This window comes from Eretmochelys imbricata, chromosome 13 (assembly GCF_965152235.1).
Source record: "Eretmochelys imbricata isolate rEreImb1 chromosome 13, rEreImb1.hap1, whole genome shotgun sequence".
In the NCBI taxonomy this organism is placed as follows: Eukaryota; Metazoa; Chordata; order Testudines; family Cheloniidae; genus Eretmochelys; species Eretmochelys imbricata.
In genome coordinates, this window is record NC_135584.1 from 20,445,215 (window position 1) to 20,473,209 (window position 27,995).

Below are 27,995 nucleotides of genomic sequence, written 5' to 3' on the forward strand. Positions count from 1 at the left end.
ATGCGGCTGGTGCTATACAAACAACTCATCATCACACCATCCTCTCTGTGTCCGGCCTGGTTCTTAGCCCAGTCCATTACATCCAACACCTACCAACAGGGCACAGACATGGACAGCTCGTGTACCCTGACAAGCAGGGAGGTGGGAAATGGGGTAGTAGGGAACATGCTGGATTGAGAACCCTTGTGGTAGCACCTGCGAGTCCCAGACATGGACCAGGACCCCCTTTGTGCTAGGTGCTGTACAAACACAGAACGAAAAGACAGTTGCTGCCCCAAAGAACTTACAGTCTAGTTGTTCCCTTCTGGCTGGAGCAGGAGGCAGGGCCACTTGGAGTGGGCAGCTCCTAGGGGGCAAGGAGGGTTCCACACTGGAAGGGGCCAAAGGTGTGGGGAACTTTGGGCACAGGGAGGCGGTAGCAGGATTGATCCCCTCTGGCTGGCAAAGGCCACTGGGGGGGGAGTCCCTAGGGAAGTCAAGATCATTCCCCTCTGGCTGGCAAGGGGCATTGGGGTGGGGAGCTCCTAGGGGATTCAGGATCATTCAAGGGGCCCTGGGTTGGAGAGCCGCAGGGGTTTTAGGATCATTTCCCTCTGGCTGGCGGGGGGGGGGCACTGGGTGGGGAGCCCTGGGATCGCCCCCCCCCTCCGCTGGGGCACAGAGCGAAAGCCACGGGGTGACCCGCCGCCCAGCCGGTTGGTTGCGGAGCTGTCACCCCTGCGCCCACCGCTGCGCATTGCCCTGCAGGTGCCCTGCTGCCCCCGGAGCCCCTCACTCACCTCGGCCGGCTGGAGAGCGCGGAGGGGCGGCTGCGGAGCCGAGCGGAAGGCGGGCGGAGGACACCCCCGTGCTGCTGGTACAGGTGGGTGCTGCGCCCGGGGACCCCGCTCCAGCCGCTGGCCTGTGCTGGACTGAGAGGGGCTGGGGCAGCGTCAGCCGCATTTAATCCGGCATCGCGGGCGCGGGGCCCGGGGGAAGGAGCCGACCCCTCCCCCTTCGACACTGCAGCAAGCGGGGCTGCTGCGGGGAGAGGGGCTGGCACAGGGCGGGGGGCCAGCCGGCCAGGTCACACCCACCCGGGCATCGGGCTGCTGGAGCCGGGGCTCATCAGCGGCTTTCCAGCGTGGCCGGGCGCCGTCGGAGACAGAGCGTGGCTAGAAATAGCTGCCCGGACCCAGCCGCGCACCTGCCCGCTCGCAGAGCTGGGGGTGAAGCCAGAGTCCACATGGACGTGACAGCGAAAAGGCTGGGAGCGGGAGAGTGAGCGTCAGAGGCTGGAGACAAGTACCAGGGGGTAGCCCTGTTAGTCTGTAGCCACAAAAACAACAAGGAGTCCGGCGGCACCTGAAAGACGGACAGAGGCTGGAGAGAAGAGGGAACTGCACTGGGTGCCCATCGGGCGCTCCTTGAAAACGCTCACCGCTGCTGCCTAAGGAAGCTGGGGTTTGTTTCCCCTTGTCTCGTACAAAACGCTACAGAGTGCAGCGTCTAACTGTGCCACACGCTGGGATTTGGAGCTAACACTCACCGAATACACACACACACACAGAGAGAGGGAGCAGGAGCAGATCTAAACACAGAGACACCAGTACACATCTGCACATACCCACACATGTGGTGCACCTACTGTTATGTATTATTAGCCCATTGGTAGTTCAGATTTAGAATTATTTCTTGGTTTCAGAGCATTGGTTTATTTCTGTGGGAAATGTACAAAAGATTTCTTTGGATTTTAATTGTAGTTGTAATTTCAAAGATAAAATATACTGCATACAATTAACCATCCAGTAGTGTGACACACATTTATATTCTCTGTATTTGTAAATAGACACCAAGCCTCAGCTGGTAGAAATACCACAACCCTAATGTGCTGAGTTTTTTTGTGCCTGTTTAAATTCGCAGCATTCAGGTCCATATCAACAGGCATTGAGCCTGACCCCCACTCTCATTTACACCAATTATACAGTTGTGTTACTTCATTGACTTGAATGGCATTACTCCTCATCTACACTAGCATGGATGAGAGGAGAGTCAGGTCCAAATCTGGTCCAAATCAGTAGGTCCAAATCCTACTGTAAATGGCTATAACTCCATTGGTGTAAAGAGTTACTCCTGATTTACAGCAGCATAGCTATATTGAATGAATTTAGATTATCACAGAATCTGGCCCAGATTTGAGTCTAACTTCCTTCTTACTCATGCTGAGGTAAATCAGGAGTGACTCCACTGAAGTTAATGAAGTTACATGAGTATAAACAAGAGGGGACTCAAGCCCAGAGCATGTTGAAGTACACATGATTCCTACAAATCTAAACAGGAATAAACTTGGCACAAGTTAAAGTGTAAGGTTCTGAGAGTACTGTGTTGCCCAGTACATGAACTGGACTTTCATAGCTATAGAGTTTCACTACTTTATGTAGTGATGTGGTTAATTGTATGGAATTTCCTTGACAGGTAATAATCATATATCCATTTAATTTGTCTTGAGTTTTTCATGTCCGTGCATGTACAGAATAGGGTGTCAAGCAAAGGTGTGTGCTAGTGGAAATTTCAATCATAAAAAATGTCCATAGTATTCAAACTTTATATAATTGAAAAATTATTCATACCTCTTCTGTCTTTATCAGCACTCAGCTTAAACAGCCTGGGAGTGGTTTTGTTTTTCTTCCCTATTCCAGCATTGGCATGTGTTTGCAAAACCCTTTAACTGTGAAGGTCCCAGAGGAGAATGAGTGAGTGTGCCTGACCAGATATACAAATTGCATTGACTTGGCGGCTTGGGGATCCCAGTAGGCAACGTTTGCGGATTTGAGAGTGTTTTGGAGGTCATAGATTCATAGATTTTAAGGACAGAATTGACCATTACAATCATCTGGCCTGACCTTCTGCATAACACAGCACAGGTTAATTCACATACAATATTGGGACCTCTGGCTACGGAGAAATTAGGCATTGACCAGTTAGACAGATTGGGCCAAATTCTCCATTGCCCTGCACCTTATGCAATCATTTACAGCAGTGCAAAGGGGGAAGTAAACCATTACCATTCTGATTTAGCTGCCTTTTATACACATTTTGAACTGCTATAAATAACTGCCAGAGATGCAGGGCAGTGGAGAATCTGGCCTAATTCACTAGATCAGTTCCTCCCTCCACTGCTCAAGGAAACAGGTTAATATTGTATTACAGTAGATTTTCATGAGCCCCTCAGCACTGGGCAGGTGGTATATGACTTAAGTAACTGGCTACATTCTGCCTTGGGTAATTAACCCCCTGGCTGACCTAAGTTCCCTGGTGAATTTCAAGTGGCCACATTTTTTTCACTCCCTCTTCTCAACTGTTGTGTAATGTTGGTGCTGCTGTACCTGGGCAGTACATTCCTCAACCCCAAAAAAGGCTGTAATTTCATTTGTGGGTGAAGCAACCAAAATATATCATTTATAAATACACATGCTCACACAACTCATCAAGGTCTGCTTCTTCTGGATTAAAAGAGGTATTGAAAAGTTAGGGCTCCCAGTTACTGCAGGTTGCCCATCAACGTGATTTCTAACGACTTTTCCGTTCACACAAAATATAGCATTGATGCCATACAAAGGAGCAATGCAGTTGGCAGCTATCGCAAACACTTAGTAAAAGGCGTAACACGGACATGTAAAATGGGTTTCTTTTTACTGAGTCGTTCAGTTTCCATAACTGTATGAAACTATAATAACTCATTGTAACAGTTACTCCCAGGCAAGCTGCAATGCAGCTGGATTCAGAAGGCAGAGAAGCAAAACCATCAATTCCTTCAACTGGGAGAAGGTGAAAATATAATCTAAGGACCCAGCCCTGCAAATCTTTCTCACGAGTAGATGTCCATGACTAAAGGCTTGAAAGATCAGGCCCTAAATGTGTGGAACATACTTTGATCTTCATAGACTTCTACTTTAGTTACAGAGAGACCAGAATAGCTGGATCATTACCTTAGCAGAAATGAGTGAGTGTTAAATCTGTTAATGTACACAGACAGCACATATAAACATTACTGCTATGGTTACAGACAAAGAATAACAATTTCTAAGACCCAGAAAGTACAATTTGTGCCTGTAAAACTGCACCCATATTTTTCTGCACCTACCATCAATTGTGGGTACGAATAGGAGTTGTAGGACAGATACCTGATTTGCCCCCACAAGTGGAAGGGTAGGCTGGGGCACAGCTGAAACGCATTCCTGAGGGAATGCTTATTAAACAATAAATTGCAATTCTTGCTGAATCACTAGGGGGCATGTGATTTAATGGCAGGGAAGGTTAGGCATCAGGAGTGATGTCTGAGCTGAATGAGTCCCTTTGTTTTGTTTAATTAAAACACAACAATCTTTATTTGCATAATATAAACCTAGGAGTCATGTCTGTGATAGCAGCTAGCACAAGAATCCGTTTGCATGTAAGAATAAAATGGAAGGTGAGCTTCAAGGCAGCATGTGCATGGCAAATGTATGGTATCACCTTATCTAGTGGGGAGAGGTGGGAGAAGGAAAGGAAGAAGGGCCCATTTGAATTGTGGAACCAATACAGAGTAAAAAGAAAAGAAGTACTTGTGGCACCTTAGAGACTAACCAATTTATTTGAGCATGAGCTTTCATGAGCTACAGCTCACTTCATCGGCTCACGAAAGCTTATGCTCAAATAAATTGGTTAGTCTCTAAGGTGCCACAAGTACTCCTTTTCTTTTTGCGAATACAGACTAACACGGCTGTTACTCTGAAACCAATACAGAGTATTGATTGATATGATCTCATGGAGCAGATTGTTAGTTACCCAATAGTTTATTGCTACCTATAAACTTCAGTTCCTAGTAGGGTTGCCAACAGTCCCTTATTTTTTCATCTCTGTACAAGAAGATCAGGAGTTGCTGAGCGCTGCAAAAAGCAGCAAGAAATGAATGTAGGTGAGTACTGTTCATTATTAATAATTAATAAATATCAGGAGGGGTAAGAAAGGGATACTAAGAAAACAGACCCTTATTTTTGAAATACAATGTTGACAACTCTAGTTCCTTGTCACAGCTCAAACCACATCTGATAATAAACTACAATTTAGCCCTCTCCAAAGTCATTTTGAAAGAGATGGTATCTATTTCAAGGGGCAAGCCATGCTAGCCTGAGTGCTGTACATCCTATATTTGGGAGCGCGGGGGTTACAAATATCAGCCAACCAGAAAAAGGTCTTTGGGGGAGAAATCCTCCACGTTATTTTGCTTCCAAACAATACTTCACTCTGTGCAAAGACATTTGATTTCCAGCTAGAAAAGGGGGTTTTAGAAAGAGCTCCAAGAACCCAGCCCTTGCAGCGCTGTAAATGTGATGCTGTAATAACACAATACTGTAATCAAAGCATTTTAAGAAGTCCATATAATAAATGTCATACAGCGTGAATAATTCCCTATAACCCATAACAGTTAGTAGGTGCCAGAAAACTGCAGAGCAGGTCTGTTAAGCTCCTCTGGCAAAGGCCCTTTGACTTTCATGAGGTAAATTTAAACCAGATGATGAACTCTGGGTGGTCGCCACGGCATTCGGAATGGTGAACACTGTTTAAAAGTGCATCACTGAAACAATTTAGTTCCAATGTTTAGACAGCAATGGCTGCAGAGAAAAGACAGAGGGATAGCACCTCAGTTTCCCAAGTGATCATTGTCGCTGATTCTCAGACTCTGTTGTCAGATATCAGATCCGCACAGTTGGAGAAAGTCTGCTTGTCTCTATCTGGCATGTAACTGCTTTGCCAGTCCTATGCAGTAAATAACCACACATGGACAATTATCCTACTATGCACTTCAGTAAGCCCTGTGCAATCACCCACATACCCATGGTTCTGTTTGCAAATGTTAAATAACATCACATTCAATAGCCCTCTGAATGCATATTAATATCCCTATGCAAAAATATCCTCACATGAAAACCTGTGAAGCAGGAGTCATACAGTGACTATCAGCTCAATGTGTCTGACTGAAAACCTTGTGGTTAATTCCACCTAAACAGTACTCCCTGCTGCTGCCTCCTACTCATTTTGTAGCTGTTCCCTATTCTGTAATTGCCTTGGTTATTTTTACAGTTAGCAGTTGGCCTTGGTCACAGCCTTCCTTTCTGCCTCCACCTGCCATTGGCATTTCAGGGACTCTCCCAAAGTGGAATCCACCTCTACAAAGGGTTTACAGACCTCACCCCAGTTCCCTTCCTCCCAACAAGCTCTGGCAATGATCCTGTTTCACAGTGCAAATCTGGAGCTATCTGATCCCTATGCCGGTGAATGGGAATTGTGTGCAAACAGAATCCTGCAGCTCTGGAGAGGAAGGGATGACTGATGGGAGCTTTGCCTCTTCTGCTGCTTAAGTGTTTTGAGACAGAAGAGTAAAAAGGGCTAAACAGAAATCAGAGCAGCATGTTTTTCCCCACTGATTTATGCTGCACAAATCTAGCCTTTGTCTCTGAAGCAGCTCCTTCCTCTTAAATCAAGATAGCTCCAGAGAATAATACTCCCCTTTGTTGTTGTTTCTTCAGCATTTGCCTCCATGTCCAGACAATCCTTTTTGACCTTAATCAAGGAGGAATGTGTACCTCTGAAGCTGGTCTCTGATCAAAGCTTATTAGGCAGACACAGAACCACATGGATAGAAAACTTAAAGAGCTTCAGTGCTGGTGGTCCAACACTAGAGCCAGCTGAACCCCTCAGCAGAGTCCTTCATCTGGGGCTAGACTCTCTGTGAATGAACCATGCACATTGTCACAGCTGAGAGTTGAACTGGGACCCACAAGTGCACCCACAGTACTGAAGGTCAGGCTGAGACTCTGAAAATAAATAAATAAATAAAAAATCAGAGCCTTTGGGCCTAATTCTCCTTGTTTTCATTTGCACCAGTGCAAAGTGAGTATACAATGCTATCAAATGGAAATAGCAACGATTTCATCCACTATTCACTCATTTGCACTGGCATAAATGAATATACAAGGTGCAGGGCAACGGAGAACCAGTCATGCTTGTAACCATAATTAATTAGCTGCTTCCTAGCCTGAGGTGGTGGAACTAAGAAGGATCAGGTGATAGCTTAGTGGACACCTGGACCTTACAGAAGGTCAGTGAGAGATCAGTCTGAGAGTGGAATTGCAGGAAATGGTCAGACTCCTCTGGAAGGCCCTGAGCCAGGGTATTTAGGAGGCTGGGGACTCCAGGGGAACCAGCCTGGGGTCTAAGTGCTTTATCCCAGAGCCAGAAAAGTAGCCAAGAAAGGGGCGGGAACAGGGCGCAGAGGGTGGGTCGAAGAGAAGCCCATGAAGGGTAGAAGAAACTTTTTAGTTCATGTTTGTGCCACCCTAGGATGGTATAAGTTTTGTTTGCGACTTAGCCAGAGAGGTAAGATGCGTCTCCAGTACAGTGTATGGAAAGCTGAGGAGACCCACCTTGAGGAAAGAAACAGAGTTAGGAAGTGCTGTCAGCACCATGTTTGGCCAGCAGGAGGCACTACAGGGTGGTCATGCCCTATGACAGTGGTTCTCAACCAGAGGTACACGTATCCCTGGGGGTACGCAGAAGTCTTCTGGGGGTACATCAACTCATCTCGATATTTGCCTAGTTTTACATAAAAAGCACTAGGGCAGTTAGTGCAAACTAAAATTTCCTACAGACAATGACTTGTTTGTACTGCTCTAGATATTAGACACTGAAATGTAAGTAAAATATTTGTATTCCAATTGATTTATTTTATCATTTATGAGTTATTTTATAATTATATAGGAGAAAGTCAGCAATTTGTCAGTAACAGTGTGCTGTGACACTTTTGTATTTTTATGTCTGATTTTGTAAGCAAGTAGTTTTTAAGTGAGGTGAAACTTGTGGGTATGCAAGACAAATCAGACTCCTGAAAGGGGTACAGTAGTCTGGAAAGATTGAGACCCACTGCCCAATGACACAGACCCTCAGCGTGCAGTACATTTCAAGATGTTTCCTAGCCAAAACTGGGTGCAGTTCTATCCCAAGGGGCAAAGAATGTTCTTCACCAGGGGCAGGCCTTTCTTTTGCAGGGTTAAATGAGGAAAATACTTGCAAAGGCAAATTGAGGCTCAAACTGCACATTGCAGTATGGTTTTTCAGCATTACATATGAGGCATATGATGACATGGACTGGATGCCAATGTTATGTCAATTTGCTAGCTCGCTTCCATATCAGTTAGCTTTGGCCAGGCCTGGGTATAAACCATTAAATAGATATAAAAGATTGAATTAAGTTACGTGCCAGGATTAAATAACTAATATTAATGTAATAGAGTGTGTTGATTGGTAGCCAGGGGCAAAGTTGTGGACAAAATTCTACAACTGGATCAGAAGCAAACATCTTTAAATGTTTTGAAGAACATCTGATGATTAGTACTGGCAGGGGGCTCTGGCAAAGAAGCTAATTGGCGACCGGCAGTAAATAATGAAGTGAAGTTGTCTGCAGAGAACTGTCACTGACCACAAAATAAAGCACCCACTGCCTTTGCGCTAACAATGCAGCCCATGTATCGGTCTCATCAGTAAAAACAACACATCTGGTTGCCAGTGAAAATCAGTTACAGTTCATACTCAGCAGTTATGAATAGACTCAGCAGCCATAAACCCCTCACTTCTCAGATACAAAGCAGCAGCTAATGTTATAAGGTGACCCAAGGCCAGATCATCAGCTCTATAAATCAGCATCCCCATATTGACTTAAATGGAGCTCTGCCAATTTACACCAGCTGAGGATCTGAGTCACACATTGGAGAGCTTAGTGTCTGTGCAGAAGACACTGGAAACAAGGAGAGCAGGGGATCAAGAGCATCCATCTAAAAACCAGGGAAAACAGTGGTGGAAAAGATTGTGTAGTGAAAATGCAGCCAATGATTATGGGAGGACAGCTGCAGATAAAGAAGACTCTAGGTTGTTACGTTCTTTTGCTGGACACGTCTGCCATGTCAACGCCGTTGCCTGTTCTAGTCTCCAGGATACTCTGAAGACAGAGCCATCAGCAACATAGTACCAGACAATGAATCTTTGTACAAGAGGGCCCAAGCTTGAGGAGCCGTTGCATAGGATTGTTACTAGAAGCTGTTAAGGGCGCTGCCCTTTTCCAGCAGGTTTGCACTTTACTGAAAAGTGCAGCGTTGGCAGGTAAAATGTCTTAAAGGGTTTCTCAGGTTGTCACTGAGGTGAAGATTGTTTGCTGCTGTTTCTCTTTCATTTTTTATAAGAAGTCCAGGTGCCACGTTATTCTGAGTCCATCAGGAGATCAGTTTAAGCTGGCCTGAAATCCTGGGACAGGATCAGATTTGTAGTTGCTCCCAAATCGTTCGTATTTTATGTTCTTTGCTCCTTGCAGTTTCTGGCTAGTGTGACGTGTATTTGAGAGCTGGGATGATTATTTTTTCAGTGAAAACTCAGTTGAGTCTATATTGCAGGATTTTCCCTGTGCCATAGCGGACGCAGCCCTGAAGTCTCCAATAGCCAGCTTGTCCTTTGAGCAAGTCACCAAGGGCTGCCCGTGACCTGGCATTGTCTCACCAGTGGTACAGCACTGTGTATGTGGCTGCGATTTGGAGCTTCTAGCTTCCACTAATCCTTTTTACATCTAAGGTTCTTTTGTGTTCTTAAAGGCAAACATCCCCATTTTTCACAGCCATGCAGCTTGAAAGTTTGAGCAGTGAGAAGAAGCTCTTTGCACTAGGAAGCCACTGGGGAGACGTGTGTTTTTTATCACAGCTGATAGTTCTGAGCCTCCATCATGAGGCCACCATTCCTCTGAGGGAACTAACATCATGCATGACCCCAGCCGTGAAGGGGGGCCCCATGCCAGAGGCTGGAGACCAATTTCCATCCAGTTTTCATGTAGGTTTATCAATCATGAGCAAGCCAAAGATGTCCAGGTGGTGCCTGGTCCTGTGTGTATGAACACCCTGTGAGTGTGTGTGTGTATGTGTGTCACTGGACATGGAGCCAAGAAACAAGTGAGCTCAGTTTAAGTGATGTCCTTGCCATATTTGGCTAGTGATGCCCTAAGATGATGGGTACATTTTCACTGGCTTCACTGACTGCCCTGCACCAAAGAAGTGTCTTCCCTAAGTGTGGGAATGAGAAGAGGCCTGTCCAAACAGCTTCTACTTCCTCCCTCGCAGGTTTCCTTCCATTAAGGAAGTAGCTCCTAGGCCCAACTGAAGCGCAAGGCCCATGCCCCCACCTAACCCACACTTTCCTAGTTTTGTGGAACGTTTTGCAGGCGCTGTACTAGTGCTCTGCATGGAGTGAATTTCACTTCCTGCAAAGGTGAGGCAGCAGTACAGTGCATCTCCACCGTGCCCGTGAACTACTTAACTTTCTAGCTTCTCTATGCCTGACGTCCCTTTAAAACAAGCATCCTGTGGTCAGGTTCCAGCACAACACAGCGAAGGCCCTGTGTGATTTCGACTGGGCTTATCTGCCTACAGTCAGTGGAAACATAACCTACCATGTTAACAAAGTCTAAGGGCCAGATCCTCAGCATGGGTAATTCCACTGAAGTCAATGGAGCTACACCAATTTCCACCAGCTGAGAATCTGGCCCTTGGTTTTTAGTTCGCAGTGAAGCAAAATGGGGACATTTCCACGGAACAATCACTGGCAGTAACAAAATAACAGCTCCCGATCCCAAGAATAATAGCTCCCCAGCCATGTTCATTATTACCTTCCATAAACATTCATAATGTACTGAGGGGCGATATAAAAATAAATACACGTTAAACAGAACGCATGTAAAGATAGCACGTTAGATGGTGGAAAACTCCAGTGCGGTATAAATGAGACTGTAACTATTGTCAGTTACAAGGAGGAGGGGATCACTATAGATAACATTACCTGATTTCCCATTGCCCAGCACCATGTGCATTCATTTACACCAGTGCACAGAGAATGGAGACTGGGTGTAAAATGCCACCACTCCAGTTCAGTAGCATGCAACTGCCCAAGATGCAGAGCATCTGAGAAGCTGGCCTCGGTGCCGTTAAGGGCCATGTGTATGAGACAAGAACATCATGAACAATCAGAATGTCACTATCTTTATAACATGGGACTGAGAGGAGGAGTGAAAGGATGCGCTTTCCCATTAGGAAGCAATGGGAATGTTTCCAAGCTGTTAAGGTAAGCTTTCCCTGTCTGTCTTTTACTGAAGGCTGGAGAAAGTAGCGGGTAAACTAACCAAACAATTTTAATGATAGCACTTGTCTTACAGCAGCTTTGAAACTTTCCCATTCCCAGTGCGTTCTAACGGGATTCCTCTTGTCCTAGTTCGCATCATTAAACTGGGCTCCTGCTGGGAAGTATTATTAAAACAGCAGCTCTTACAGAGAGAGGCACCAGACGCCTTGATTGCAGATAGTGATGCAGGGGAGGGGGGTGTCTCAAACCTGTGACTGTTCCTGGTGGTGTTTTATGCAATATCATACCGGCGCAGTAAGCAGAGTGGGGTTTGCAGCACCTGGCCATAAGTAGTTCTATTGCCAAGGTCCGGTGCAGGGGAATGAGGGACAGAAGGCTATCACCTCCAGGTAAGGTGCCTGTGCTGGCTGTCTCCATGTTAAATACTCCTCAGGGTGGCTCTGGGTCCGGGACGGTATCAAGCAGTAGGGGGATGGTAGGAAGCCAAGCGTTGTGTCCCCTTTGCTAGGGTACTACTCGGGACTCTCTTTTAGATCCAATCCAGATCAACTTGACCTTCTCCGGGACGGAGTGCGTAGATATCTGCAGCTCCCAGCTGACCAGACTGTGCTTATACTGCATGCAAAAGTCGCACAGAAATCATACGGCAGTGAAAAAAGGTAGGAGATTTGCCTGGCTTCTTATACAGCCCTGCCTTTAGATATCACCTTCCAAAAACCAGACTCTTACAACTCCCTTTAAAACTCCCTAGAGTTTCGTTATCTAGTCTGATGAAGCAGGTGAGCTAACATAACCAATTATATTCACCTTTCAACCTTCACACAGCCTCAGAACAATACAGTCATTCATGATGATTATGATGGTAGCACTGAAGCGTCCCGCTCAGGGCCCCCTGCGCTAGGCAGTGCCCAGACAGATAACAAAAAGGCAGTCCCTGCCCCAAACACTCTGTCCTGGATTAATGAAATGGTGGGAAGGGCTGAACACTGACCCCTGTGGGACACCACTGGCCATTTCACCTCCCTCACGCAGCTCGCTGGAGTGCCCTCAGCAATTAATCTTTGCTGCAGCCCATCCTCACTCTGTTTAACAGTCATTGTCTAGGTCCGTTAGATTCCTTCCTTCCTTTCCGCTTTGCCATTCTCTCCTTTCCTCTGCACTTCACTCTCATGCTTTTCTCTCCCCTCTAGTCATGTCATCTCTCTGTAGGAGGTTGAGAGAGACCCAATTGTACTGAGGGTGGGGTTTTGCTTTTTTTCCCCTCCCTCTTCGGTCACTGGATCAATGGAAGATACTTTTCACAGAGGTGGGCCCTGGCTGTATAGTTGAGATCCAACCTTCCCCAGAGGGCGGCTGTGAGCTCCGAGTTTGATCCGCTGTAGAGATTGCAGCTAGCTGCAAAATGCAGATCCAGATCCAGCCTTTGCCAGAGTTTACGGGTGTTTGGATCTGGGATTTTGGTTCAGGCCCATTTCAAACAGCCCTGAGATTGTTATTCTCTTGGGGCGCTGAGCCAGCGAGTGGAGCTGCTGCGTCACTGGGGCTAACCAAAGACATAGCCCTGGCGCACCCTGGTTGAGGCGTGGTGCAAAGGATGCTGGGAAGCAGATTTTTGTGGGTTTGGCAAGGAAAACAGAAGCGAAATCTAAAAAGTGATTACGAGCTGGCACAAAGCTTCTAGGTTAAAGTTTAAATAAGCTAATGCTATTTTTCCTGGATATGGGAATTCAGGGTCCTATACTGTAGCTAACTTGTTTAAATAAACACCTATCCAAGAAGATTAGGACCCAGAAATATGGAACCAGCCCAGACTTGTGTTTTCATTGCTAACGTTTTACACAGTATCAATATGGGATGAATCTGCACCATTCACATGAATGCAAAGACAGTGGAAACCCAAATAAAACACAGGAAAATGTGTTTCCAAAACTTTGGCTATAGATTTGTTTGCACTGGTCTCAGGAGCTGGCTGTGAATACAAACTGTGTTCTCAACCTGCTCAAACTTCCACATTCCAAGCTGAAAAATTCTCTATGACAAATTCTCCCTTGACTCAAGGAGCGAAGATCTGAAATCGGCTTTCCCTATGCGCCCTCTCAGCCATCTGCCCTTGGGTAGGGCTGGCATGTTCCAATAATAGAGCACCTGATAGATGTGGCCGCACATGCGGGCATCTGGGGCAGGGGGATGGACATTGTGGCGAGAGGCAGTCTCGTCTCTCCGGTGCTGCGCAGGGTACTGGATGTGGTTGGTTTGTCATGCAAGGAGAAGCTAAAAGAACTGTCTCGGCATGACCTAACTCACGCTGACCCCTTGCTAATGGCACTCTACATGGTTGAACAGCTGCTGTCTTCACATCCTCCTCAGGTGCTTCAAGTTAGGGGCGTGCTCTGGGTCTTCACACACCGAGACAGGTAAAACCGTTACAGCCTGATAGGTCTGCAGGTCACCAGAGTCTTATAGCCAGAAACAGGTTTAATTGTGCAACCGCATCCATCCTCTGCCTGAGGAACCCGGGGCGGGGCTCGCACGAGAACAGATGGGAAGATGTTCGCAACATGGCAGACTATTTAGGCCAAAGAGAGACAGGAATAACGAGTGCACTGAGCTCCCTCCCATCGTGGCCCCAACACCTGTCCAGGATGGTCTAGGTATTCGTCATCCTGCCTGGGCGCCGGGAAATGGATACGTCACCTCTTGAGGCACCTGCCAGCCCTACGGTTCTATGATTCGGTGCCTGCAAAGACCCACCATTGGTCACGCAGATGGCATGACTGCGCACTTTGCACATATCTACACGTGCAAATACAGTTGCGACGCAGGCATCCACATTTTTGTGGGTGCATCTCCTGTGAAAACATGCCCTGGGTGGCAAAACAACAGATGAGCTAACTGTTAAGATTTTTGCCCCAGCTGATGTAGCTCTTCCAATTTTTATAACTGTCTTACCAGTGTTTTCAATCTAAGCTGCTTGCCAGACTAATACCCTGCAGTACTGGGCTCCATCCAACGGTCACTACAGAGATAGCAATTCAGAGTACTTGATCTGTACCCTAGACCTGCTCCAGGTATATGCTGGCATTAGTGACCCCGAAGCAGGTCATGTCTAAGCATCTCTCACTTGGTTAAGCAATGAAGAAGACTCTGGATTCACAATCATACAAAGAAACAACCCTTCTTGGTGAAGTTCCTTACGGTACTGTTCACTTAACAAAGATGCTATTTTGTTTTGTCAGGTTTTTCTGCCCCCCACCTTGTGTTTATCTGACTGGACCAGGATGGAAACTGAAGCAGGAACAGATGAAAGGTAAGAGCAGAAGAAAGCCACATATGCCTGAGGAAGTCCTGCCACTCATCCACTTCCGATAAGCAGAACTGAGCACAGTGGGAAAAGCTGTCTGCAAATATTCACTCAGACATGCAAGTGGTTTTCAGTTTGTGTGTATATTTGACCTATTAGTGTTTGAGTTCTTGAGCTTTAACAGAGCGACTACCCATGACAAATGAATACGTAGTTCATGTACTCAAACAGATCACAAGGTTAAATTCATCAAATTATGTATTTGTTCAGCTCTATTAGCTCAAGTTCACAGGAAAGTGTGGAGTGGGGGTGATGAAAAGCAGCAAAGGAAGAGATGGAACTAGGCTTGAGCTGATGGGAAGAAGCAGTGCATGTTCCATCCGCAGGACTGATCCACTGGAGAGAATCTGAAAAGAGGCCATTAAAAATGCCAAAGATCAGAGGCACTTCCTCTAAGGAGCGTCTGAAGGCACCACATGTGATCTGCTGAGGAGAATGGGGACAAGACGTGAGGATCAGGACCTGAGGGGAAGGGGATTATGCAGGGAGGCAAAGGAGGTTGGGACCAGGAGATTGTCTAAAATTTTTCATGAAAATCTTTTATCCGTGAAAAATGGCTTTTCTATCAAATGGAATTTTTCATCAAAAATATTCAGGTTTTCAGCCAAAATAACAAAAGGTTGTTTTTTTGTTTTTTTTTTAAAAAAGGCAATGGGAGTGTCAACTGAGTAAGAACTTCTGTAATTGGGCCAAGGACTTTACCCTTCGTAAATGCTGGTGAATCAAGGCCTTTGCCAGGGAGTAGTTTCCTAGCTCTCTGTGTGGATGGAGTTATTGAGCCCTTGACTTGAGCCCTACACAAAACCTTCTAGTCAACCATCCCCTTAAACACCACAGCCAGTTCCTAGCTCTGGACCAGAACCTGAGAGGTTCTGAGCCCGTGTCGCTCCCACAGAAATCAAGAAGCGAGGTTCCCCCATTTGTCAGGACTGAGTTTGGCCTAAGGTATCCAACCAAAATGAAGGGTATATCTATACTGCAGGGGGAGGAGTGACTGCAGCTCATAGGCATACCTGGGCTAACTTTAGTCTAGCTAGCAAGGCTAAAATAGCAGTGAAGTGAGGGTAACACAGAACCCAGCACGTGCTAGCAACGCGAGTACGTAGCCAGGGTTCCAGGGGGGCTTGTACAGTCCACACCAGGGATATGCTACATGAGCTGCCATCACACCTCCGACGGCAGGGTAGACACACCCTAAGAGCCACAGACCAGGGAATTAATCATTGTGAGGGATTCAAGGGGCCCGCCAGGCAGCCGAGAGCCTGAGAAAACACCACAATGCCTGCAGCAGTGCTCTAGGTCAGGCTGCCAGCTGCAGGAAATGTGTCCTGACCACAGAGAGGGTTTGACAGCCTCCAGATTCATTGACACAGCAGGGGCTCAGAGTGGTGGTCAGGCAAAACCTGGCTCTGCTGAAAGGGGTGCTGTGTGCAGGGTCATGTCGGGATGGCAGTGGGCACACTCATTTCAGATAGCACAGGGGGCTTCATTGCTTCAGTCGTTAGTTATGATCACTGTGAAACAATGACTGCAAAAACAGTACCGACATAATTAGCATCTGAGTGGCGTGGGTGCCCGTAAGGGTAGGAAATGCTGCACTTGGTGGCCAGCAGAACGGGGTGAAAAGGTTCTCAGTGCTGGTAAAACATGCAGAAAATTTCACTTCCGTGGGTCCCCAGAAAAAGAAAATGTTTCCCATTGCCCCCATGCAGCTCTGCCCCGTTATTTTCATTATTCACTCACTGAGTGCCCCAAAGCATGCAAAGCACCGTGCAGGTGAATAAATAAAGACACAGTGAAATCCTGGCCCCACTGAAGTCAAGGGGAGTTTTGCCATTGATTTCAGTGGAGTAAGGCTTTCACCCCAGGTCCCTGTCCCAAAGAGCTTACAACCTAAATGACAGACAAAGACCTACAAGTGGTAGCAGCAAACACTGGATTGGGGATAGCAGTGGAGAGGACAAGGGTGACAAATGTCCTGTCCTGGGTATTTAAGGTCGTTACAATCGCAGCTTGATATAGCTCTCCATCTCTTGACACGTGCCCCCCTCCGTCCCCGCTGGGTGTTGTGTTTGTGCACAGGTGAAGACATCCTACATACTTAGCAGAACAAGGGGCTTCTGGAATGTGCTCTGGGGAGGGGAATGCGCAGCCCAGGTGGGGGAGGATACGGGAAGGTAAGATGTTGGAGGGGTGGAGAGACAGGGATGTGGGAGAAGGGAAGCAGGAAGATCAGAGCCAGGAGGAACAGAAGGGGGATGGAGACCAGGATTGGGGGCGGGGGGAGATGGTGAAGCAGGGCAATCGGGATAAGCTTCCGAGCCTGTTGTCGAAGGTGTCTAGGGGTGCAGGGTAGGGAGGGTGAGATGCAGGAAAGCAGCATCTTATATCAGGGCGGCTGGAGACCAGAAGTGTCCAAGTGTCCCAAAGATGCTTCTGGGGAGGTTCCCCTGCTTGTGCCCTCTCATGGGGGTCAGTACCCCTCTTTCTCTCTCTAGCGAGGGCATGGGAGACAACAACAGCTCAGCCCTCCCACTTTCTCCATTGCCACCAGCAGTCTGAGCAGCAGCAGCAGCCCCAACCCTCTCGCTCCAGCTCTACGGTCCCAGCTCCATTGGTTTCACCCAGTGTCCAGGTTTCTGTGTCTGGGAAATGTTTCTCCTCCTCTTTTCCAGCGAGGGATTTGGGAGAGGCTGGTTTCAGGGTGTGCGGGTACATGGGCCTGGACAGCATGGGCAGCAGCCACATGGAGACCCAGAAACTCAACTTTGAGGAGCAGCCAGACTCCAAGGTAAGCTGAGTAAAGTGACTCCCCCGACACGCACTCACACAACACCTCTCTAGGCTCCCCCGCCCCCTAGTCACATGTGACCTGGCATCTCCCTGCAGCATTCTGAGTGCTCTTCACTCACGGCTTGCCAGGAAACCGATCTTTCTTTGTCACCATCTTTTCAACTTCCTGACCCTTGTGGCTGGAGGATGGCCAGGGATTACGCAATTTCCCCAGCCCACAGTATTCTCCTGACAAATGGCAATGCCACTCATCACAAAATGAGAGCGTGGTCTTTCTTTTACAGATAAACTGCTAACGAAAACACCAACCTGTCACAAACGTCATGGGCTGGAGCTATAACTTGGCATCTTCCTATAGGGAAAGAAATCTATCAAGTATTATCTTGGGGCTCTGAAGAATGTGGGGTCTGGGGTTGGCCAGAAATATAACAAAAAGGACCTTTGTGTTTGCAGTGCTTCCCTCACATCTACAGCTAGGCATATCAGTGCAGCTGAAGCGCCAAGGTGACTGGGAAACTGTAAACCTAGGGAGATTTCTTGTGTTATGTTGGGTAAATCACATGTGAACATTAATTTCCATTTGGAATTCTCTAGCCCCAGTGTAAATAAAGCCTCTGCCATTCCTCAGCTCTTCGCTCCACCTGAAATAACATCTCTAATCATTTCCCCCTTTAAATGAACCTATAGCTCCTCTGAATGGACCCCATTATGTCCTAGTGGGAGCTGCTTTATCCTGCAGTGCATTTTCTTGGGTGTAGAGAGCAAGGTGATGGTGGCTCTGGTGAAGGGGGTCTTGTCTCCTGGGCCCTTCATGCGGTGGTGCTTAAGAAACATCGTTAATACACACAGCACAGTGCAAGGTGGGCAGTTTCCTTTCTGAAAACCCAAAGCACTTAAGGAAGGACAGAGACGAACAGCCATCTGGCTCCTGCAGCCCCCTGCGGCTCTCCCATCCCCACACCAGCATGAAGGGCATCCTTTCAACTGAAGTCTTTGTTGTTATAAGGTGGACACTGAAACTAGTTAGAGGGAGAGCATTACTGAAGATACCCCTTCTACGAGGCCCAGGCATCGTAGTTTGGAGAGCTGTATGTTCAGCCACGTGACTAATAGGAGCCAGTTGGTAGCACCATGCTGTACACTGATGGTGCCGGGATTCTCTTCTGCACATGTCATCGTGCTCAGGTTGGGCAGGAATCTCGTGCAGGTTGAGTTGCTGGATTAAATGACTGTCTTACACCTTTGCCTAGTGTTGCAAGTGAAAGGGAGCCTTGTTGTTGCTCTCTCCCTCTCTGTATTGCTGTTTATCATAGAACTGTAGGACTGGAAGGGACCTCGAGAGATCATCTAGTCCAGTCCCCTGCACTCATGGCAGGACTAAGTATTATCTAGACCATCCCTGACAGGTGTTTGTCTAACCTGCTCTTAAAAATCTTCAATGGTGGAGATTCCACAACCTCCCTAAGCAATTTATTCCAGTGCTTAACCACCCTGACAGTTAGGAATTTTTTCCTAATGTCCAACCTAAACCACCCTTGCTGCAATTTAAGCCCATTGCTTCTTGTCCTATCCTCAGAGGTTAAGGAGAAAATTTTTCTCCCTCCTCCTTGTAACAACATTTTATATACTTGAAAACTGTTCTCATGTCCCCTCTCAGTATTCTCTTTTCCAGACTAAACAAACCCAATTTTTTCAGTCTTCCCTCATAGGTCATGTTTTCTAGACCTTTAATCCTTTTTGTTGCTCTTCTCTGGACTTTTTCCAATTTGCCCACATCTTTCCTGAAATGTGGCACCCAGAACTGGACACAATACTCCAGTTGAGGCCTAATCAGCTATGACAGGGTCGGGCCAGATGTCTACAGGAGAGTAATAGAAGGCAGATATATTAGCCCCAGGCTAAGTAGGTCCCTTTTTCCTGAGTAAGGTAACAGGGAAGGTTCCAGAACAATCAGGAACCTTCTGGAGACCATTAAGACAGGCTGATTAGAACACCTGCAGCCAATCAAGAAGCTGCTAGAATCAATTAAGGCAGGCTAATCAGGGCACCTGGGTTTTAAAAAGGAGGTCACTTCAATTTGTGGGTGTGCGTGTGAGGAGCTGGAAGCAAGAGGCACTAGGAGCTGAGAGTGAGAATGGGGACTGTTGGAGGATTGAGGAGTACAAGCATTATCAGACACCAGGAGGAAGGTCCTATGGTGAGGATAAAGAAGGTGTTGGGAGGAGGCCATGGGGAGCCCAGGGAGTTGTAGCTGTCGCACAGCTGTTCCAGGAGGCACTCTAGACAGCTGCATTCTACAGGGCCCTGGGCTGGAACCCAGAGTAGAGGGCGGGCCCAGGTTCCCCCCAGATCCTCCCAACTCCTGGTCAGACACAGGAGGAATCGACCTGGACTGTGGGTTCAGAAAAACGGCCAAGCTGAGGGCTGCCGTGAAGCTCCAAGGCGAGCAAATCCGCCAATAAGCACAAGACCCACCAAGGTAGAGCAGGAACTTTGTCACACAGCATAGAATAGAGTGGAAGAATTACTTCTCGTGTCTTGCTTACAACACTTCTGTTAATACATCCCAGAATGATGTTCGCTTTTTTTGGAACAGCGTTACACTGTTGACTCATATTTAGCTTGTGGTTCACTATGACCCCCCGCTCCCTTTCTGCAGTACTCCTTATTATAGTACCCAGAGGCCCCAGCCAGGATCAGGGCCTCCTTGGACTGGGTGCATTGTAAACACATATGAAGATATAGTTCTTGCCCCAAAGAGCTTACAGTCTAAGGTCCCACCCTACTAACCTGGCCATGCTCATTTACATTGAGCCAAGCGGGACCAATCGTGTGTAAAGTTCAGCATGTGAGTAAGAGTTTTCAGGATCAGGGCCTATGCTAACCATCTCCGATAGGTGGGTAGATAGAAACAAACACACATGGAAAAGTTTCTGTCAGCTCTCAGTCTCTTCTCCCATGCAGGAATAGTTTCAAAAATAGCCACTTCCACTTTCCAGCACTTCTGCTTCAGTGGGAAGTTTCATGAGGAAGTTGATTTCTGGGTTTTCCTATGACATTTTGTGGACCCAAAATGTCTCACCATCAACATTTCAAATAAAAGCAAAAAGTTCCAGGAAACAAAGTTAGTTTGTAACAAAAGAGCGAAAATTTTCATGCAAAATTTGGCAGTGATTTTTTTTCCTTTTTCACACATGCACTAGTTTTAAAGTTCTTTTGCCTAAAATACCTGACCAACTAATTAGGCAAAACTTGATATGGTAGAAGGGCTGGTGGGGCCATGGTCCCAGCCTCTAGGGGCTGCTGGCTTCTTTTTATTTACTCTTTTATACAATCTAAACTAAAAGGCAAGTTCCTTTGACCTGTGTCTTTTGTTTGTTGTCTGGAAAGCACCATGAGCATCTTTACACAGACTGAAAGCATCTAGGGGCAGGGATTGTGTTTTTGGTCTGTCTTTGTACAGAGTTGGTGCACAATGGAGTCCTGGTCCCTGATTGGGGCTCCTAGCTCCTCCTGCAATACAAATAATAAACACTGCCAACAGTAGTGCCCCATCATTGTGATAGTTAGGAGTTCCCCAGTCTCCATGGCCATTTGTCCCTTTAACCGTACCCTGCAATGCTCATCACTCTCTGCTCAGTCAAGTCTCCTGCCAGGGGACAACAGTATATGAGCAGAGGTGAATTTATCAGGGGATTTTGCCTGCACTAAGCGACCATTAGCCAGTGCAGTTGGCCAGCCTCTCACTTTCACAGCAGATAAAGCCCCCCAGCTGCAAAGGAAATGAACAAGTGAGCAGGTATCTCTCTAGGTATCTAGGTAGGCAGATATCGGTATGTCCCCTCACTGGAGTTCTTCAGTGAAGATGCACCCAAAGACTCCAGACACGATCTCCAGCCTATGACAATAGCCCCTTGTTACTTACAGGAGTTCAGCTGTGCCAAAGCGCTCTACATCTCAGACACGGAGAAGAGGAAGCATTTCCGGCTGGTTCTGAAGCTCTTCTTCAGCAATGGGCAGGAGATTGGCACTTTCCATAGCAAGCTGATCAAAGTGATTTCCAAACCCTCGCAGAAGAAGCAGTCCCTGAAGAACACAGACTGTAAGTAGCAGGGGAGCCAGCCTCATCAATGGGAGCTGATCGCTGAAGGGTTTTTAACAGCAATCTCTGGGATACTCTCTGTTCTCCGTTGCTTCAGTAGCATGCCCCATTTCAGCTGTCTGAGTAGCTAATACCTGAACAGGTTTTTCAGATGTTTTATCAGAATGGGGCACTGATATAAAGCAAACAAGAAACTATCACAGATGGCGGATTGAATACAAGCCAAGTCCTTACGCGTGACAGGCTTATGTGCTATAGGCTGCCTGATCCAAAGCCCGATGAAGTCAACAGAAGGAAGAATGGACCAGGGCATATTTATGTCCACTTTCTCAAAAATATATCCTACCATGCTGTGTAAAGATCTAATGCAGAACCTTTGTCAGGGTTTCTGTTCAAAGATCTCCATATACAGACAAAGGCATCACCCACCCTTTATAAAAGGCCATCTCAGCTGGTACTCAGATAAAGGGAAAGCCAGCCAGAAAGGGCTAGTGTTCATTATGCTGTGTGCCCCAGCCCCAGTGTGACAGCACTGGGGAGTCAGAGAGGCAGAGAAGTGCTTTCAGCCAACATGCTGATATGGCAATGAGAACACATGGAGCATTAGCGAATGACCTGTAGAGCAGGGGAAAGCAACCCCAGACTGCACAAGATAGGACTTAATAGGTCTTTTCAGTCACTGATTTTGAAGATATTACGAAGTGTTGGCAGCGCAGAAGAACGGTTACTTACCTCACAGTCACAGGTTCTTGGAGGTGTTTTGTCTGCCTGGATCCCACTCACACACCTGCAGGTGTGTGCACACCACCCGTGGGATCCACGTGGACAAGGACATAGAAGAACGAGATTTTGTAACATGATGGTTCACTGCATTCTTTATCCTGACTCTACGCAAAGCAGTAACTGGCCTGGGCAGCTATCAAATCGCTCAGCCATGCTCCGGTATTCGGGCAAGCTGATACTGATGACAGTGAGTTTCCATCAGTGCTAACGCTGGCATCTGTCTGTCTTTTGCAGTGTGCATCTCGTCTGGGTCCAAGGTTTCCCTCTTCAACCGCCTCCGCTCCCAGACAGTCAGCACCCGTTATCTATCCGTAGAGGGTGGCACCTTCATTGCTAGTGCCAGGCAATGGGCAGCGTTCACACTGCACCTGGGTGAGGACCCCACATGTTCCGCCAACCCCAGCAGTCCACACGGGGCCAAATTCACTGCTGGCACGCCCCTGGTGAAGTCCCATGAGCAGCGTCCATTAACAGCAGGGGTAGCTTTGGCCACCCAAGCATAGCAATAGTGACAGACAAACAGGGCAGTCAAATCCAATCTGACCGATGGGGCTTATTGATTCTAACGAGTCATAATCACAGGTCACCAGAAGTATCTTTCTCAAAAATGTCAGGAACCCCTGAGGCCAGCTTCCAGCAGGAGGCCTGTGTCTCTTTGCAGCACATTGCTCCTCCCTGCCTGCAGACAGAGCTCTGAGGGGGCTAGAAGGATGGTCCGTTGATTAGATGGCTAGTCCAGGATTTCAGACACCTGGATTCCATTCTCTACTCCAGTTCTGGCTTCCTACGTGATCTTCAGTAAGTCATTTAGGCCCAGATGCTCAGATGTCAATGGAAGTTAGAAGCCTACATATGTTGAGGGTCTGGACCTCAGCCCCCATCGGTACTAGCCCTGCCCTGCCTCCCAGGGGTGTTGTGAGAATAGCTACATCAAAGAGCAGCACCCGTTCCGATACTACAAGGATGGGGCTATATAGGTCCCAAGAATAGATAGAAGATGGAACCTCTTTTGACCACATTGTTTTCTTTGATACCTGCTACCAGTACTCCCAGGCAGTGTGAAATTATCCTCCCTGTGAATGCCCCTCCTGTCCCCCATTCCCCCCAACCCTCAGTTGCTGGGGTCTCCAAGCTGCCTTAACTTCCCTTTGCCACCATGTCTGCCTCCTGGAGTCCCAGTGTGTTGCCCAGACTCAGTAACAATCCGATTCCCTTCTCCTGCGCTGGTATGTCATTCTCCAGGAAGGAGACAGCAGGGGAAAGGGCTGGGAGCAGTTTAAACTCATCCCTGACTCCCAACGCCCTTTCCTCACTAAGGGCCTGATCCAGTGACCTTTGAAGTCAGTGGAAAGACTTCCATTAACTGCAGTAGGTTTTGGATCAGGCCCTAAAAGCCTACTGGTCTTGAGCAAGGGCAGCTCAGGCTGTGCCTGTCCAAGGTCCACGTTGGCATGTGCCTGGAGCTTGATGGCCAGGCCCGCTTTGTATGAAATGTGATCTCGGCTGCCTCCCTCCCCGTTGTGAATCTGGAGGTGTCACCTGCAGAGATTACAGCTCCCATTGTGCCGGCCTGCCTACTCCAGTTGCAGTGGAGAACTGCCTGCGGGGAGCACTGCCCTCTGCAGGCTGCATTTACCCCGCGTCTTCAAGATGCACAAATTGGAGCGAGCTTCATACTAAGAAAGGTACCAGTTGCCTGGAGAGTCTCCAGGGAGCCCCTTATCCATCCTGCTGCCAGGCTTTGTGATGAGAGAGAGTTTTCCTCTACCCTGGTCCTGCAGCTACAGCCAGAGGGAGCTGCTCCCTCCTTCTCGCTCCAGGTTGGTAACTCTCCATCTCTTTTCCTTTCCATGGGAAGCTGATGAGCACTGCATCCGGGGTGAGTTCCCACTGCGGGAAGGGTACATTCGCTACGGCTCTGTAGTCCAGCTCATCTGCACAGCCACCGGCATTACCCTGCCTCCCCTGGTAAGGCTCCCAGGAAACTCAGACACTGGATAGGATGGGGAATGCTTCCGGCTTCAGCTCCATGTAGGGTTGCCAGGCGTCCGGTTTTTGACCGGAACGCTGGTCGAACAGGGACCCTGGCAGCTCCGGTCAGCACAGCTGACCTGGCCACTAAAAGTCCAGTTGACCACAGTGCCAGCAGGGTGGGCAGGCTCCATGGCTGGCTCTGCGCAGCTCCCGGGAAGCAGCCAGCATGTCCCTCCGGCTCCTAGGCTGGCTCCGCAGCTCCCATTGGAGCTAATGGGAGCTGCGGGGGTAGTACCTGCAGGTGGGGGCAGCACACGGAGCCCCCTGACCACCCACCCCCCGCTGCCGCCTAGGAGCTGGAGGGGCATGTCATTGCTTCCTGGGAGCCACCTGAGGTCAGCGCCTGTACCCCAAACCCCCTCCTGTGCCCCAAGCCCCTGCTCCAGCTTGGAACCCCCTCCCACACCCAAACTTCCTCCCAGAGTCCGTACCCCACAGCCCCTCCCGCACCCCTACCCCAGTCCTGAGCCCCCTCCTGTACTCTGAACCCCTTGGCCCCAGCCTGGAGCCAGCTCCTGCACCCCAAACCCCTCATCCCTGCCCCCACCCCAGAGCCCGCACCCCCAGCTGGAGTCCTCACACCCTCCCGCACCCAACCCCGTGCCCCAACCTGGTGAAAATGAGCGAGTGAGTGAGGGTGGGGGAGAGCAAGCAACAGAGGGAGGGGGGATGAAGTGAACAGGGGGCGGGGCCTTGGAGAAGGGGCGGGGCAAGGGTGTTCAGTTTCCTGCAATTAGCAAATTGGCAACCCTGGCTCCATGCCTCAACTTTGCTCAGCCAGCAGCAGGCAGCAGTGGCATAACACGGAGCAGGTTGCAGCCATCCTGACCTTTATTAACAAAGTGTGGCCTGTGGAGACAACAGATCCCAGCATGCAATATGGCCTGGTGCTTCAGGTCATGAGGATGGAGCACTGCCTGCTGGGAAATGATCCAGCTCTGCAAGCCGTGCAGGTGTAGCAAATGGGAGGGCAGTGGCAGGAGACAGGCTAGAATGATGGGGGCTGATTTTGTTCCATGTCAGACAATAGGGGAGGAAGCAGGGAATTCCCACAACCAGCCCCAGAGGAGGTTTGGGGCTGAGAAAATCTTTGAAGGATAAAAATGCTGAACTTTCTGGAGGTGACGGTTCACTGAGCAGCCACTGAGCTGCTCTCCTTCGCAGCCGGTCAGCCCGCCTGTGTGTCCCTCCCCACAGATCATTCGGAAAGTTACCAAGCAGTACGCCATGCTGGATGTGGATGAGCCCATCTCCCAGCTCCACAAGTGCGCTTTCCAGTTCCAGGGCAGCAACCGGATGTACCTGTGTCTCTCAACTGAGAAAGTGATCCAGTTCCAGGTAATGCAGCACGAACTGGGAAACTGTCCAGCTGCTAGCGAGAGCAAACTCCCTCCAGCTCCTCCCTCCTGTTCTTTGCTGTTGAGTCCATCACTTGGGGGGTCCTTACTTTAAAGCCCACCCCCGTGCAATCCCCAAATAAAATTCAGTCCTTTATGCGATGTGAGAACAGGGAGAGAACCCATGCATGGAGACCCCTCCAATCTGATCTGCCTATGCTGGGCCTTGCTCTAATTTTACCTGTCACCCCACAGCAACACAGACCTCTCTTCCTATCCACTTGGTGCTGCCTCTTTGGCAACCTCCCACAGCATCACATAGCCAAGCTTCCATGTGATTTTGTTAAGCCAGAAGCATTTCAGGGTGAAGTCACTGATCTTGACCTCTTCTTCGGGTCAGCACAGAGTTCATCTCCCTATCCCTGAACACGGAGCCACGGCGGCTGGCTAATAATAACAATAGCAATGTGGTGGTCCAGCACCTTCCATTCAGGGCTCTCAGACCCCTTTACAAAGATCGAGAGATATTATTAATCCCCTTTGATGCTGAGACAGCAGCACAGAAAGGTGGAGTGACTTGCCAAAAGTCAAGCAGACCATGGCAGAGTCAGGAATAGAACCCAGGAGTCCTGGGTCTCAGTCCCTGGCTCTCACCACCGTGGCGCATGGCCTCCATGACAGTAAAATTCCACGCAGGCATCTCCGTGCCCAAAGGAAGCGAACCGTGAGCTGCTGAACGATGGCTCCTGCTGGACAATAATTGGAACAGAGACTGTGGAGTACACGTTCAGTGACCGCCTGGCCTGCATTCAGGATCCCGTGAGCCCAGTCCCACTTATAACCATGCTGGAGGTATGGAGGGCTTTCCATCTTGTCATCCTGTGCGCAGCTTTTATTAACCTAGCTTAGCGAAGCTAAGGCTGCAAATCCTGTCTCCTAGCTCTGCATGTGCCTCTGAATCACCTCCCCTGCACCCCCAGGCCTCTTGCCACACTCTGCCCTCTGTGCAAATGAAGGGGCAGACTTTTCACAGATGATTTGAGGAATCGATAAGTTTTGATCTTTTCCATTCTGCTCAATAACTGGTTCTATTGTCTCCTCAACTCCCTCTGCTTGTGCCCACCCACAGCTCAGGGCCCAGCTCTCCTCCCCTGGGGTAGGGCACTGCCCACTCTTCTGCAGGGAGGACAGCAAGCTCTCCAGCTTGGAACGTCGCCGCCTGCAGAAACTTATTGGGACGGCAGTACATCATGGTGCAAGGTATATAACCCCCTCTCCTGTGCTCTGGTTGTGACAGCTGACTGGTGGAGGGGACGTAGCGATGCTGGAGGTGCAGGGCGAGTATTTCCATGCAAATCTGAAGGTCTGGTTTGGAGATGTGGAAGCTGAGACTATGTACAGGTAAAGCAGTGAACCAGTCTGGTGAGCTGATGTTTAGACACAGGCGGAGGTGATGGTGGTGGTGTGTGGCATAAATGGCACCATCCCTAAAGGCTACATCTGGCAGGCTTTTTTTTGTCATTATTATGGTCCCAAAGAGCTTTGCTTTATGTAGGAGTTTTGTGCTGGGTTTCCCACAAGACAAAGTAAGACGAGTCTGGAAATAACACACACGTACACAAGCATCGTAATTAGAGATGGAAAAGGCTTCTTAGGGCATCTGATCCATGCCTGCGCCAGCTCGGGATTGCGCTTGATGGACATTGGCTAGTACGCCAGCATTTACAGCAAGGGATCTCTGGCTGGGAGAATGGGTCCTCCATGAGGCCACTTCAGGAGGTATGTGTCTGCTCCATCTGCAGCATGGGCATGAGGCAAAAATAAAAGAGCGTGAGAGTCTGGGCCCAAAGGGCCAAAGCCTGGAACAGGAACCCCACCAAAACAGAGGGGAAAGGGAGAAAGTGACAAAAGAGAGAAGGAAGGAGACTGGACAAATGAGGAGCTGCCATTAATCCTAACACTAAATGCCTGCCACGAGGTGGCAAAATAGAATTTGCTCTATTCAAAGGCACTATGGGAGAAAGGCTGCATTAGGGTTGTGAGTAGGATAGGTCAGAGGCTCCTCTCTGGAAAGGCTACAGTAATATATGTGGTTTCTTTTTTTTTGCGCTCTGTTCCCAGGACCCCCAAGTCCTTAGTGTGTGTGGTCCCTGATGTCTCGGCATTTGGCAGCGACTGGCGATGGCTGAGATACCCCATCACCGTCCCACTCTCGCTCATAAGGAACGATGGGCTGATCTACTCCAGCTCGTTCACATTTACTTACACCCCAGAGCAGAGCTTCCTCCCTGCCCTACAGGTCCTTCCAGAGCTGACACAGGACTCTGATTCCTTACTCAACAGCATCCATCAGGAATTCACTCGGACCAATTTTCACCTCTTCATGCAGAGCTAG

At 48.5% G+C, this 27,995-nt stretch overlaps 1 protein-coding gene across 1 annotated transcript; it reads left to right on the forward strand.

Annotated features, from left to right (window-relative positions):
- Nucleotides 1–27,995, forward strand: RBPJL (recombination signal binding protein for immunoglobulin kappa J region like). Its single transcript, XM_077832506.1, has 12 exons — nt 1–121; nt 748–862; nt 11,724–11,849; nt 14,427–14,497; nt 17,227–17,342; nt 21,272–21,446; nt 22,464–22,601; nt 24,088–24,197; nt 25,461–25,601; nt 26,297–26,452; nt 26,898–27,001; nt 27,722–27,995. The coding sequence occupies exons 1-12, from the start codon at nt 1–3 to the stop codon at nt 27,993–27,995; spliced, it is 1,647 nt and encodes a 548-aa protein (XP_077688632.1).